General features: G+C 52.9%; 1 protein-coding gene across 1 annotated transcript in view; it reads left to right on the plus strand.

Moving 5' to 3' along the window:
- Nucleotides 1-15,157, plus strand: part of CELSR1 (cadherin EGF LAG seven-pass G-type receptor 1) — a 182,322-nt gene that overhangs the window by 108,536 nt on the left and 58,629 nt on the right. The window contains exon 5 of the mRNA XM_025399607.1: nt 1,845-1,933. Coding sequence (XP_025255392.1) covers nt 1,845-1,933 — 89 coding nt within the window. The remainder of the gene's footprint in view (nt 1-1,844; nt 1,934-15,157) is intronic.

Raw genomic sequence — 15,157 nt, forward strand, 5'->3', positions numbered from 1 at the left:
ACATGACTCTTTTTGTTTTTGTTCTTGTTTTGAGACAGTCTCACTCTTTAACCCAGGCTGGAGTACAGTGGTGCAATATTGGCTCACTGCAACCTCCACCTCCTAGGTTCAAGCGATTCCCATGCCTCAGTCTCTCAAGTAGCTGGGAATACAGGCACATTTCACCATGCCTGGCTAATTTTTGTATTTTTAGTAGAGACTGGGTTTCATTGTGTTGGCCAGGCTGGTCTTGAACTCCTGACCTCAAGTGATCCTCCCACCTTGGCCTCCCAAAGTGCTGGGATTACAGGTGTGAGCCACCAGGCTCAGCCTGGCACACTTGACTTTTAGGAGTGAATTCTGCCATCTCCTCCTTCACCTGGAAGTTCACCACGATGGCTCAGAGGTGCTTCTGTCTCTAGAACCCTGGCCTGTGTTGAATGACATGTGTGTGATGGTGGAGGATGGAGCTTGGTTTTCTATATGCAGTAAAGAAAGGGAGGCACCTGTAACAGCAGCCAGCCACTGTGGGAGTGGTGGCCACAGCCCTCCAGGCTCTGTGAGTTGGAATTAGGCTATTCCTCTGGCCGGTGTCTCCCACACCCCTGTTTCCAGAGCTCCTGCTGGTTCCCTTTAGACGGCATTCCCTGCCTGGGACCGTACCCACCGCACCTGTCCTTTGGTGCCCCTGAACCTCCTTCCTCCTAGCTGCTGCTGATTCAGGGTTGTGCTCCAGAGTCCCCGAAGGGACTCGCCTGCCCCACTGTAGCAGGAGCTCAAGGGGTAAAAGTGACAAACACCCCGAAGCAGAGATGCGTGAGAGACGCGTCTGTGACCTCATGATGGGATGTGTTATGTGGTTTAAGAGTTGTTAAAAACCTGAGATGACATTTATTTGATTAAGTGACCTAAAGGGGAATTGGTTTTGATGATTTTGTCTACGTCGATGAAATGCATAGGAAAAAGAATTCGACCGCTGGTGCGGTGTAGGTGTGACTGCTGCTGGTACAGACAGATGGGTTTTCTGTGCTTACCTTTTTTTTTTTTTTTGAGACAGAGTCTGTCTGTCTTGCCCCGGCTGGGGTGGAGTGGCCGGATCTCAGCTCACTGCAAGCTCCGCCTCCCAAGCTTACACCATTCTCCTACCTCAGCCTCCGGAGTAGCTAGGACTACAGGCGCCCGCCACGTTGCCCGGCTAGTTTTTGTATTTTTTTTTTAGTAGAGACGGGGTTTCAACGTGTTAGCCAGGATGGTCTCGATCTCCTGACCTCATGATCCGCCCATCTCGGCCTCCCAAAGTGCTGGGATTACAGGCTTGAGCCACGGTGCCCGGCCTACCTTTTTTCATATTTGAAAAAGAGGAACAAGGCCAGGTGCAGTGGCTCACGCCTGTAATCCCAGCACTTTGGGAGGCCAAGGCAGGCAGATCACGAGGTCAGGAGTTCGAGACCAGCCTGGCCAACATGGCGAAACCCCATCTCTACTAAAAATACAAAAATTAGCCAGGCATGATGGCAGGCGCCTGTAATCCCAGCTACTCGGGAGGCGGAGGCAGGAGAATCGCTTGAACCCAAGAGGCGGAGGTGACAGTAAGCCAAGATCACGCCACTGCATTCCAGCCCGGGTGACAGAGCGAGACTCCATCTCAAAACAAAACCAGAAAAGAGGAACAAGAATTACTTTTGTAACCAGAAAAGAAAATGGATGGGGAGTGGTGGGCGCCTCCCACCATGGTGCTGTGGGGAGGGGAGGGAGGACGTGGCCATGTGCACCTGTCTCCCCCGATGCCTCACAGCCCGGTCCTCGGTCCCCAGTAGGCCCCGCCAACCTCTGCTTTCTCTCTGGATCTCCCTCCCACCGTGCAGGTGAGACAACGACGACTGTGGCACCGAAGGTTCCCGGCGGTGTAAGTGACGGGCGGTGGCACTCTGTGCAGGTGCAGTACTACAACAAGGTAAGACGGTCCCCACCACTTCCCCCCGGCCCCAGGGTGGCTCAAGAAGGTGCCCTGGAGCAGGGCGCAGCGGCTCATGCCTGTAATCCCAGCACTTTGAGAGGCCGAGGCGGATGGATTACATGAGGTCAGGAGTTTGAGACCAGCTTGGCCAACGTGGTGAAACCCTGTCTCTACCAAAAATACAAAAATTAAAAAATTAGCTGGGTGTGGTGGTGGGTGCCTGTAATCCCAGCTACTCAGGAGGCTGAGGCAGGAGAATCACTTGAGCCTGGGAGGCGAAAGTTACGGTGAGCCGAGATCGTGCCACTGCGTTCCAGCCTAGGTAACAGAGCAAAACTCCATCTGGGAAAAAAAAAAAAAAAAAAAAGAAAGGAAAAAAGGTGCCCTGGTAGATTTTCTGTCTTAAGACATTTGTGCTCTGAATTTTTTTTTAAACGTGCTGTTGGAAAAAGTGGTTTAGGAAATGCACATTTGTGGAGGGTCTGTGTAAATACAGCTGAGCCCTGTGGTGGGGTCATAGTCCTCCCACCTGGAGCTTTGTGTCGGGGAGGGACATGGACCCCGGAGATCACCGTCGCTGGGGGAGGGACACAGAAAGGGCTTGTTCATGTGCAGCTACCTTGGCCAGAGTATTTCCCAGTGGCTGAAATTCTGAGCCGTTCATACACGACTCTGTAGCCAAGATTGTCCACTCTCCCTGGATGTAAACGGGAAAGCCAGAACTCTCTGGGGAAGTGCCGTGAAGACTGGGTGGTTTGATTTCGCTTTATTTTGCTTTTCCTTGGCTTGTAAGGAAACACATTGTTTTTTGCATCAAAATGCCGTGCTTTCCACGGCTGTGACTGTGCAAACCCCTTTTCTCTTCTTGGGAAGCTCCAGGGTGTGCCCCCACGTGCTCATGGTTCTGCGGGGGTCTTACTGGCCCCTCCTGGAGCCCGGTCGCCCCCCCTGTTCCCCACTTCCCAGACTTCCACAAGGCCGAGGCCTAAGCTTGGTTGGCAGATGAGGGATCCTCTGTCCTCCAGGAGAATTGATCCAGTCCTTCCGTGGAGACAGCATCTTCCTTCTTTCACAGCCACTATGCCTGGCTGCGACTTGCCAGCAGTTGGGGTCCAGTCACTGGGCCTGAGGTTGCAGTGCTGCGTCCACTGGCTTTCACTCTCCTTTCCGTGCTGGCCACCGGCGTCCCTCTACCTCCCTGACCCGCCCTTCACATCTGCCTTGAATATCCCGTCATCTCCCAGGCATGCCACACAGACTCCAAGTAGTGGTCACCTGCACAGAGACCATGGTTTTTGTCCTCTGTCCCATCAGTACCATCCCAGGGCAGGTGGAGCTTGAGCCTCATTTGGGAGGAGGACAGATGGGAGGTGCTGGTGGGGTTTGGGGGGATATTGAGAGAAGGCTGGCAGGTGTCTGGGCGGGGTCTGGGCTGCCGCACGTTGGATGTCACCCCTAGTGGGGCCTGGCTGATGGATGGAGAACCGTGTGCTCGACAGAGGCGCAGGGGCTGGTGGGGTGAGGGGCTCAGAGCTGAGCAAGAGGAAGAGGGCAGCCCTCACAGAGGCGGATCCATTTGCTGCCATTGTCCATTTCAAAGACCGAGTCTTTTCTTGATACGGTGCCGTCCTGTGGCTGTGTGGGGCAGTGCTAGCCAGTGTGAAGTGCATTCTGGGTGAGCTGCACGGGTGGCCCCTGCGTCCTGCTGCCTGGCGCTGCCTACTCTGACCCTGTGACCCTTCCTGTTGTGCCCTTCCAGCCAGCTGGGGCTGGACATCAGAGCTCGATGCCCCCTGGGGTGGTGCCTCCCAAGGGCTGGGCCACAGGGGACCCTGGAGACTGTGCCCCATCGTCAGGGAAGCGTAGGGCATAGGTGGCACATTTTCCTTCCTGCGCGTGTCAGAAAACAAAATCCAGGGATGAACGTTTTTTGCTGGGGAGGGGGTGGGCGGGGGAAGGTTGAGTCCGTCTTGGTCTCCCCATCGGTGCCCAACACTCCAGAATCATCATCTGCCTATGGCAGAAGCAACAGTGTGCCCTCAGTTGTGGAGGGACTTGCAGCCAGGACACTGCTGCAGTCACTTCTGTCCACACTCGGCCCTGGCTCTGAACACAGTGAGTGTTTACCGGGGCCCGCCCGCCTGCCGCCGCCCCCTTCCGGGTGCTCAGAGGAGCAAAGTCGCCATGCAGGACGCCACCTGCACTGTCCCGGAGGAGAGGGGCCTCACGTAAGAAGATAAACAGAGGACGGTGGATTACCGGGATCCACGGCTTCCGTGTCTAGGGCCAGGTCCTTTCAGCGGTGCCTGAGCACAGCCCCCCGTGTGGGATTAGGCCTTTCCTGTGAGCGCTGGATGCTTCTCTGTCTTGCCTGAGGTTATTTGATGGAGGAAACCAACCAGTTTTTACTGTGTCTTTAGGCATCCATTAGGAGGTCTGACGGGGCCACACACTAGGAATGTGTTAGCAGAGATTATGAGCATCTGCCCGAGAAGGAGACGGCACCGCTGCTCTGTGACCTTGTCTCCAAGTGGCAGCTCTGACAAACCCAGGTGCAGCGGTCTCCTCTGGAGCGTGCCTGAGCTAGGGGCAGGGCCAGTCAGGTTGTGAGCGGTATGGGGGCCTGGAGGGGTGGCAGGGCCAGCTTGAGGTCAGGAAGACAATCTTCTGGGGGCTGGTTCCTCTCCTCTCTGGGCCTCCACTTTGTCTCCAGTGTTACCTCTGGTCCCGTCCTCCGGCAGCCACCTTGGGAGTGACCTTGGGCCACCAGGGAAGGTTTTGGGGAAGAGGACAGGCTCAGGTTGGGAGGGGACCCACACAGGAAGGAGGTGTTGGGGCTAGACAATGAGGGGTTGAGGGGCTCAGGGCTGGGGCTACAAGGGTGGTCTTGAGGGTGGTGGGTGACATGGCCGAGGGAACCCCCCTGCACGTGCGTCCCTGCCTGCCTTGGCTGATGCAGAGGGTCGTCCCCCCCACCCCACCCAGCTGTGTCCTTTCCCCAGCACGCTGTATTCACCTGCTGCGCCACCTTGCTGGTTTTGGTTTTTGTATTTTTAGGGATGATTAAGGAAACATATTTGAAAAAATTCAGCATACAACGATGTGGTGAGGGTGGAAGCATTGGTGGGGGCTGCGCCGCTGCCCAGCCCCCTCTCTTCAGTCTTGTTCTCTGTCCCCCGCCCTCCAGGGCGGCTGTGTCTCTGAGGCGTGGGCCACCTGCACCTTAGGTCTGAGCATGACCTCCTGGGTATCGCCTGTCAGTGGCCGCCTGCACTGCATCCATGTGCAAACTGCGGGGACCCTTCCCCCACCCACCAGTGCACAGGGCCTGGGAGCTGCCAGGCTGGTGGAGCAGTCAGGGTCCTCACAGGAAGCAGATGGGGTGCTCCAGTGGGACCAGCCCTGGAAGAGTTATTTACAAAGGGCTGGGCAGGGCGTGGGGTATCCATGAGGGGCGGTGTGGAACCCATGGCTAGAGGCAGTGTCAGCAGAGCCGTGACAGCCCTTAGTCCTCAAGCATCAAGGGAAATGGCAGATTGGAGCCCAGAGGGAAGGGGTCCTGGTCAGAAGCCACAGGAGAGGGGCACAGGCCACCCCTGTGTTAGAGGCACAGCCTGGGGCCCTCCTGGTACCCCTCCCCTCCCCTCCCTCACTCTATCCTCCCATGTGGCTTGCCACTGGCCAACGCCACCAGAAGCCACGGGGTAGGGAACCCTCCCAGGCAGGGTGCAGGCAGAGTCTGTTTATTTTTCCTTTCTGCTTGATGACATTTTAGACGAGAAGGTTTATTGGTCTAATTCACCTTCAGCAAAGCCAAAGGGTGCATTGGAGTCGGACATTCTTCCAGGAAGGTCTTTTCAAAGGCAGACACTTGTGCATTTGTGTGGAGCTCCGCCAAGCACAGATGAAACAACATAGCCCCCACTCGCACAGCCACCCCGGGAGGTCTGGGGCCGCGTGGAGCAGTTTCAGCCATTGCTTCACCCCCAGCGTGATTGTTTGTTTGTTTTCCCCCAAGGCTGGTTTGAAGGTGTTTCCACCACAACTTCCAAAAGGGCGAAAGTGCCTGACGGAAAAGGAAAACCATTCTTTCCACTTGAGAATCAGGTTTTGCCCTCATTAGCTTTAAGTGTTTGCTGCTCCCCCATTGCCCTGGGCATCCTGGGTGTTCGGGAGGTGTGGGGAGAAGCTTACTCCCCACAGAGACAGTGCTGGGGAGGGGCCGTCTGGGAGGACGGGGACCCTTGGGGCTGCACTGAGCGCTCATTCCCTGATTGTGCTTCCCTGAGGCTGCCTGCGGGGATCACGTTTAGATGCTACCTTGCTCCAGGAGCTCCTGGCAGAGTCGGGGGCACAGATGTGCCAGCGAGATGTTTAACGGGGCCCTGGGGAAGCAAAGGTGGCTCATGCCCACCTGGCCCAGGTGTCTTCCAAAGCCAGCTGAGCCTGCCCAGAGCCTGGAGCACAACCTCCTTGCCAGCTGTGGAGGCAAGGACATGCTGGGAAGGTAGTGCCTGACATGGACACGAGGCAGTGTGGCCTGCTGGGGACCCGTGAGTGAGCTATGAGGTGAGGCAGTGAGGTGGGGCGCCAGGAGGCCCAGAGCTGCTGGGAGATCCCGCATGAAGCAGATGTGGGAGGTGGTGAGCAGCTGTGCTGGGATTTCCCGCCTGGGCGCTGCTGCCCCTTGGGGACGATGATCCTTCATTGGGAGGCCTGTTCTGGGCAGCATTGCTGACCTCTGGTCACTAGACTACAGCTGTTCCCCTAACCCAGTTTTGACGACCAAGAGGTCTTCATCATTGTCAGGTCCCCGAGGTCATGCCCTGGATGAGAACCACTGGGCTAGTGAGACGGGAGCTCAGCTAGGCAGAGTCCTGGTAGCTTCAGGTGGAGATGCAAGACCCTGGGCCGGGGCTTGAGGCAGCAGCCTCTACGTGGGCGGCAGGTGGTCTTCAAGGGGCACTTGGCATCCATCACCTGGCCGGGGACGGTGCTGTGCTTGTCGCGATTGCTGTGCTGGCCACATGTGGCTAGACCACACGCGGTGGAGCCCCATGCCTGAGCTGGCTACTGCAGTCCTCGAGACCCTGCCCCGGCACTTTGGCTTCCTCTGGTTCTGGTGATTCTGAGATGGCGCGGGGCTGTCTTTGGCATGCAGCGGAAAGTGCTTTTATAAAGACAGCATGAGGCCAGGTTGCAACAAACCTCCTCTGGACAACCAGCCTCTGCTTCTGTTGAGCCAGAGGATCTAAGTGCTTTGAGATTTCCATGACCTTGAGATGACCCCTAGGTCCTGCTGTCATTACAGATTGCTCACCTGTTGCTTGTCAGGTCATTCAAAACCTCTTGGGTCTGTGCTGCACATTAAACCCCAAAGTCCCAAGAAGAGTGAGCAATGTGCCCCCAGAGCACCCCTGGGGTCCGGGGAGCTTCTCTGTTTCTGCAAATGTTCTAAAAACTCGAGGGCTTCCACCTAGACACTTGTGTCAGGGTGCGATGTTTTGATGGGACTCTTCCTGGGCTCTACAGATCTGCCATGGTTAGACAGTTGTGTGGTCCCCTGGGTGAGGTCACGTGACCCTCTCTTTCCCTCCCCTCCATGTTAATTGAGTGCCGACTACACGCACAGAATCCAACTTACAGAAACGAACTCGGAAGGTATTTAATAGAATAGAAGGTCCTCCAACAGTGGAACGTTAACAACCATTGCCAACAGTGCAGTGGTGTTCTATGCAGTAAGGTCCTCCCATAGTAGAACATCAGCAACCATTGCCAACAGTGCGGTGGGGTTCTGTGCAGTAAGGTCCTCCGACAGTGGAATGTCAACAACCATTGCCAACAGTGCGGTGGGGTTCTGTGCAATAAGGTCCTCTGACAGTGGAACGTCAACAACCATTGCCAGCAGTGCAGTGGGGTTGTGTGCAGTAAGGTCCTCTGACAGTGGAACGTCAACAACCATTGCCAACAGTGCAGTGGGGTTCTGTACAGTAAGGTCCTCAGACAGTGGAACATCAATAACCATTGTCAACAGTGCAGTGGGGTTCTGTACAGTAAGGTCCTCTGACAGTGGAACGTCAACAACCGTTGCCAACAGTGCAGTGGGGTTCTGTGCAGTAAAGTCCTCTGACAGTGGAACATCAACAACCATTGCCAACAGCGCAGTGGGGTTCTGTACAGTAAGGTCCTCAGACAGTAGAACGTCAACAACCATTGCCAGCAGTGCGGTGGGGTTCTGTGCAGTAAGGTCCTCTGACAGTGGAACGTCAACAACCATTGTCAACAGTGTATGGGGTTCTGTGCAGCGATGAGGGGAGGAGCTCCCAGGATATTGTTACTAGATTTTAAAAGCCCTAATTGTAGGGTGTATTTTATTTTATTTTATTTTAAGATGAAGTCCCACTCTGTCGCCCAGGTGCCTCTGTCGCTATCTCAGCTCGCTGCAACCTCAGCCTCCTGGGTTCAAGCAATTCTCCTGCCTCAGCCTCCTGAGTAGCTGGGATTACAACTGCTCACGACCAGACCTGGTTAATTTTTGTATTTTTAGTAGAGATCAGGGTTTCACTATGTTGGCCAGGCTGTTCTCGAACTGCTGACCTCAAGTGATCCACCTGCCTTGGCCTCCCAAAGTGTTAGATTACAGGCGTGAGCCACTGCACCTGGCCAAGCCTGGTTCTTTTAGTGGAGTTAGGATTACAGGCGTGAGCCACTGCACCCGGCCAAGCCTGGTTCTTTTAGTGGAGGGTGGCATTTAGAACTCCAGATCTGGGTGCTTGGTGTGCTCATTGCTTTGGGTTGTCTCACTCCCAGTGTCTGTTACTGGGCAGAACTAGGACATAGACGTCTGTGTAGGTGTGTGTGTGTACGTATACACACGCACACACACTTCATATTCTTTTTTCCTATTTACCTATCACTCCCTATTGGAAGCCATAAACTTCACTGCAGCACTGCCGCGTTTGCCCTGCTCTGTACGTTCACGTCCCCCTGATGCCGTCCCAGCCCATTCGTGCTGCTTGGTAACAGAACACCCGAGGCTGGGTACTTACAAACCACAGAGATTGATTTCTCTGAGTCCTGGAGGCTGGAAGCCTGAGCACCTGCAGGTTTGGGCCCTGGCGAAGGCCCATTCCTCATAAATGGCAGCGTCCGGGTGTCCTCGCATGGCAGAAGAATGCAAGAGGGTGGACCCACTCCCGTGGGCCCTTTTATTGAGGCCCTTATCCCATCCTTGAGGGGCCCACGATCATGACTTTACCACCTCCTAAAGGGCCCATCTCTTGATACCATCCCACTGGCCATGAAGCTTCAACACGTGAACTTTAGAGGACACTTCAGACCGTAGCACCCCCAAATTCATATATTGAAATCCTCACCCCCAAGGTGACAGTATTAGAAAGTGGAGCCTTTGGGAGGTGATCAGGGTCTCCCATGAGTGGAATGAATGTCCTTATAAAAGAGCCCCAAGACTGCCCCTCACCCCTTCTGTCATGTGAGGGTGTGGCAAGAAGGTGCTGGTCTGGGAACCAGGGGGCAGACCCTCCCCAGATGTTGAATAAGCCAGCACCTTGGTGTTGGACTCGCAACCTCCAGAACTGCGAGAAACAGATGTATGTTGTTGACAAGCCACTCAGCCTCTGGTATTTTGTTACAGCAGCCCAAGCAGAGTTAGAGTTCATTCTTGTTGTTTTTCCTCTTCTATATTTGTAAATCTTTATCAGTTAGGAACCTTGTTCTCGTTTTCCTCAGTATAGTTATTGATTTTTATCAACCTTCCATTATTTAAACAACTTTCCAACTCCACCAGGCCACAGCTTCACTCAGCCCCCTCTCCAGCTGTCCCCTCCCCAGCTGCCCCCTCCCCAGCCTTGCTGCTCTGCCTCACTCAGCCCTTGGTGGTACCAGCTGACTCCAGCAATTGGAGATGGGTCTGCATAGAGACTTGACCAAAATATTTCATTATTCAAAAAAGAAGGGAGGAAGGGAAGAAGGAAGGTTTTTAAACAAATTTAAAGGGAATAAAAATCCTAAATATGAAAAGCTGTGGGATGCAGCTAAAGCAGTGCTGAGAGGGAAATGTATAGCACTAAATACTTACATTAGAAAAGGGGGATGTCTCAGATCAGTAATCTAAGCTTTTACTTCAAGAACCTAGAATAAGAATAAAATAAACCCAAAGCCAGCAGAAAGAAGGAAATAATAAAGATAAGAGTAGCAGTCAGTGAAATTGAAACAACAAAACAATAGAGAAAATCAATGAAACGAAGAGCTGATTCTTTAAGAAGATTAACAATATCTTTTCAAAGAGGGAAAAATTTCTGGCGTGACTGATAAGGAAAAAAAAGGAAGACAAATTACTAATACCAGGAATAAAATAGGCTCTGTAGACATTAAAAGGGGTAATAAGGGAATAATAAAAACAACTCTACATGTGTACATTTAAAACCCAGATGCACGGACCAACTCCTCAGAAAACTACTCCTCCTCACCCAAGATGAAATCGGTCATTTGAATGACTGTATAACTATTGAGGAAATAGAATTTGTAGTTTAACATTCCCAAAAAGGAAATCTCCAGGCCCAGATGGCTTCACAAGAGAATTCTAACAAATATTTAAAGAATTACGTCAATTCTGCAACGTCTCTTCCAGAAAATAGAGAACATTTCCCAGTTCAGTTCATGAAGCATTACCCTGATTCCAATACCAGACGAAGACAGACGAAACCAAACCCCAGACCACTGTTCGTCATGAATATAGATGCAATTCATGTTGACGCAGAAACCTGCACACAAGTGGTACAGCTTTTCATAATATCCCCAAATGGGAAACAGCCCAGATGGCTGTCACTGGGTGAATGTTAAACAAACTGATATGTCCGTACCATGGAACAGGGAATACATCTTAGCACCAAACAACTTCTCACTCTGCTGAGTGGGAAAAGGCAACCACCAAAGGGACCATACTGTATGATTCCATTTGTATGACATTGTGTTTTTTTGTCTGTGTTTTTTTTTTAGACAGAGTTTTGCCTCGTATCCCAGGCTGGAGTGCAGTGGCATGATCTCAGCTCACTGCAACCTCCACATCCTGGGTTCAAGTGATTCTCCTGCCTCAGGCTCCCGAGTAGCTGGGATTGCAGGCACATACCACCACGCTCGGCTAATTTTATATTTTTAGTAGAGAAGGGGTTTCACCATGTTGGTCAGGCTGGTCTCGAACTCCTGACCTCAAGTGATCCACCCACCTTGGGCTCTCAAAGTGTTGCGATTACAGGCGTAAGCCACTGCACCGGGCCTTTATGACATTCTTAGTATGACAAAATAACAATGGAAAGCAGAGTAGTGGTTGCCTGGTATTGGGCTGGGGACAGGAGGGAAGTGGGTGTGGCTATGACAGGACCACAGGCAGGGTCCTTGCAGTGATGGAACGTTCTGTCTCGACTGTGTCAGTGTCTGTACCTGGGTTTGATATTACACTATCTTTTTGCAGGGTGTTTCCATGGATGGAAACTGTAAGGGGTACATGGGATCTCTCTGTATTATTTTTTACAATTGCATGTACATCTAAACTTGTCTCAAAATAGAAAGTTTCTTCAAAATAACTTTGAGGCCAGACACGGTGGCTCACGCCTGTAACCCCAGCACTTTGGGAGGCTGAGGTGGGAGGATTGCTTGAGCCCAGGAGTTCAAGATCAGCCTGGGCAACATAGGGAGAACACATTTCTTCAAAATATAAAGTAAAAAAATTAGCCGGGTGTGTGGTGCACGTGCCTGTGGTCTTGGGAGGCTGAGGAGGATCACTTAGGCCTGGAAGGTCGAGGCTGCGGTGAGCCATGATTGTACCAGTGCACTCCAACCTGGGTGAAAGAGTGAGACTCTTGTCTCAAAAAAAAAAAAATTTCTTTTAAGATTTAAAATATATGCTGGTATATACATATGTTTTTTTCTGAAGGATAACTCTAAGCTCTCTAAAACAACAAACTTGTGTTTTTTTTTTGTTTTGAGATGGAGTCTCACTCTGTCACCCAGGCTGGTGTGATCTCGGCTCACTGCAACTTCCACCTCCCGGGTTCGAGCGATTCTTCTGCCTCAGCCTCCCGAATGGCTGGGATTACAGGCGGCCACCGCCACGCCTGGCTAATTTTTGTATTTTCAGTAGAGATGGGATTTCACCATGTTGGCCAGGCTGGTCTCGAACTCCTGACCTCAGGTGATCCACCTGCCTCGGCCTCCCAAAGTGCTGGGATTATAGGCATGAGCCACCGCACCCGGCCCAAACTTGTTAATAGTTCTCATCGGATAGCTGTTTCAAGGTCACAAACTGCCTAAAGCATGGAGTCTTAATCAGGTATTTATTATTCCTCATGATGTAGTGGTTTGGCTGCTGGTTCTTCTGGTCTATGCAATTCAGCCAGGGCTGTGTGAAGGCCTCACTCATATGACCTGGCCCTTAGCCATGGCGGCTGGGGCCTCTCATCTTGCAGCAGGCTAGCCTGGCTGTTCACCTGGTGGCAGGGGGTTCCTAGCAGCCAGAGAGGGCGAGTCCCAGTGCACGGCGCTTTCCAGGACTTCTCTCATGTCCTTGTGCCCTGATGTCCCGTTGCCCAGGTCATGTGGCCAAGCCCAGCCTCTAGGGTAGAGACGTGTACCATTGGTGGCAAGAGCCAGGAGGTGGCATTGCAGAGGCCAGACGTGCAGTGCAGCAGGCATCGTGGCAGCCCTTATGGCAAAGGTGGATACCAATGGGAAGAAGGATGCAAAGCGAGGTGGATTTCATGTTCCTTTTAGGCCCTTCTGTGCTTTCTTACATGCACTTGAGTTATTCTTTGTATTTAAAAAAAAATACAGCAGTTCTCTGGGTCATGGGATTATGAGCCATTTTTGGTTTTTTCTTTTAAATATTCTGTTTAAAAAAATCATTGGAGGGCCAGGCACGGTGGCTCATGCCTATAATCCTAGCACTTTGGGAGGCCGAGGCAGGCAGATCACTTGAAGTCAGGAGTTCAAAACTAGCCTGGCCAACATGGTAAAACCCCGTCTCTACTAAAAAATACCAAAAAATTAGCCAGGCGTGGTGGCAGGTGCCTGTAATGTCAGCTACTTGGGAGGCTGAGGCAGGAGAATCACTTGAACCTGGGAGGTGGAGGTTGCAGTGAGCCAAGACCGCACTGCTGCACTCCAGCCTGGGTGACAGAGTGAGACTCCGTCTCAAATATAAAACAAAAAATAATAAAAAGATAATTGGATTTATAGAATATGTAAGATAAAGAAGCTAAACTTTTACAAAGTTAATTAAGCCTTGCAAAGTGTATAAAATCCTTACGATAAAGGAGGCAGCCACGCAGGCTCGTGATTTTGCCCCCCTGTGGCCTTGTTGGCTTTGCTTCTGTCTCATAGGAAGTTGCATGTTTAAGAGGAGGGAATGGGGATACTCCCCAGGTGTTCCGTGGCTGCGTGAAAGGTCACGCCCTCCCTGGCTTCTCCAGCCCCAGCAGGTGTTCCTTCAACCCAGTAGTGGGGCCTCTGTGAAGGCAGTCGGCACGTGGTCCCGTCGGGTGGTGAAGTCTGCAGCCACTGCCTTTACTTACCCTGCATCTCGGACTCAGGATGTTCCTGCCTCTTTGGGCCCAAGTAATGGGGGCATAGAAGCCGACAAAGGGGCCTTCGGGTGGCCAGCGAGCCCTGCCAGAAAGGTGGTGCGGGGCCCTGCCTGCAGGCGCTGTGGCAGGTGGGGGTGCCCCGCTGCTGGTGTGCGATGTGACAGAAATAGATAAGTCACTTGGTTTCCGTTCCCAAACACGGGCCTGGTCAGGTGATAGAAAGTCACTTGTTACGGAAACATGGTGATTCCCGGGGGCAGGCGCCGCCCCACCCTGGGCCTTTGTATTGCAGAACCCTGTTATGGAAAGTCGCCCCAGGGCTGGGGCAGCCCTCAGTTTCACGCCCGGTTGAGGTTGCTTCCTGTCTGGCATCATAGCCACTGTCCTCCAGCCTCTGTCTCACCTGCATCCTTCCCACCCCACCCGGCCCCTCACTGCTGGGGCTCTGGGATGCCCTGCCCCGTGGCTGCCTCCCTCCCCTTTCTGAGCTCCCGGCCCTTCCTGCCTCTGCCCCCCAGCACCTCGGCAGGGAAGGTGGTGGTGGCTGAAGGGTACTGACTGATGTCCTGTCTTGTGCCAGGCTCGCGTGTGTCCCCCACGTGATCCTCATGTCCGCTTCTGGAGGAGGAGGTGCTGTTGCTGTTTCACAGATGAGGAAACTGAGGCACAGAGTAGATGACGGGAGGGCCAGGGTTAGGCAGAGCCACGGACCCAGCATCTCTCACCCACCCGTGTATTCGCTGCTCTGGGACGTACCATCCCAGGGCTGTCGTGTTTTCCTGCCGTGACCATCCCTGGGCCCCACCTTCTCCCTGTCTTTTCCAAGCACTTCCATGCTCTCTCCCCCAACTCAGCCCTCTCCCCACCTTCATCTTATCACACGGATTCTGAGCATGTCACCCCTTAGTGGCTTGCAGACCAGGAGGGAGGGGAGGCTGGTCAGAAAGGTCGTCAGGGCAAAAGGAGGCAGGGGGACTGACCACAGGAGGAAGGGGGTCCTGTGGGCCCAGATCAAGGACAGAGAGGGGACTATCAGGTCTTAACAGGAGCAGGCCATGGCTTTGTATGAGCATGTGTTAGTGTGCAAGCTGCATGTATGCACAAAGTGAGTGTGCACAGTGAGTATATTGTACAAGCAAGCTTGAGCATGAGTGTGGGTGAGCATGTGTGCACACAAGTGTGTGCTAGTATGAATGAGTATGGACATGTGACTGCACGTGTGTGTGCACATGCAAGTATGAATGACATGTGAGTGGGTGTCCACATGTGAGTGTGCATGTGTGTGTGTACCTGGGCAAGTGGGCACCTGGGTGAGTACGCATGTGAGTGCGGATGTGTGCATGTGTGAATAAGCACACGTGTAAATGTGGGTGAGTGCACATTTGAGTGTGGGTGAGCATGGGGTAAATGTGCATGTGTGCATGAGTAGGTGAGTGCATGAGTGCACACATGAGTGAGTGCACATGAGTAGCTAGGTGTGCATATATGAGTGCACCCATGTGAGTGGGTGAGTGCACATGTGTGGGTGAGGGCACATTTGGTGTAGGTGAATGTATATGTGAGTGAATGTGGATGAGTATGCACGAGTGTGCGTGAGTATGCACATATGAGTATGCGTGTG

The sequence above is a fragment of the Theropithecus gelada genome, chromosome 10 (assembly GCF_003255815.1).
Source record: "Theropithecus gelada isolate Dixy chromosome 10, Tgel_1.0, whole genome shotgun sequence".
Lineage (NCBI taxonomy): Eukaryota > Metazoa > Chordata > Mammalia > Primates > Cercopithecidae > Theropithecus > Theropithecus gelada.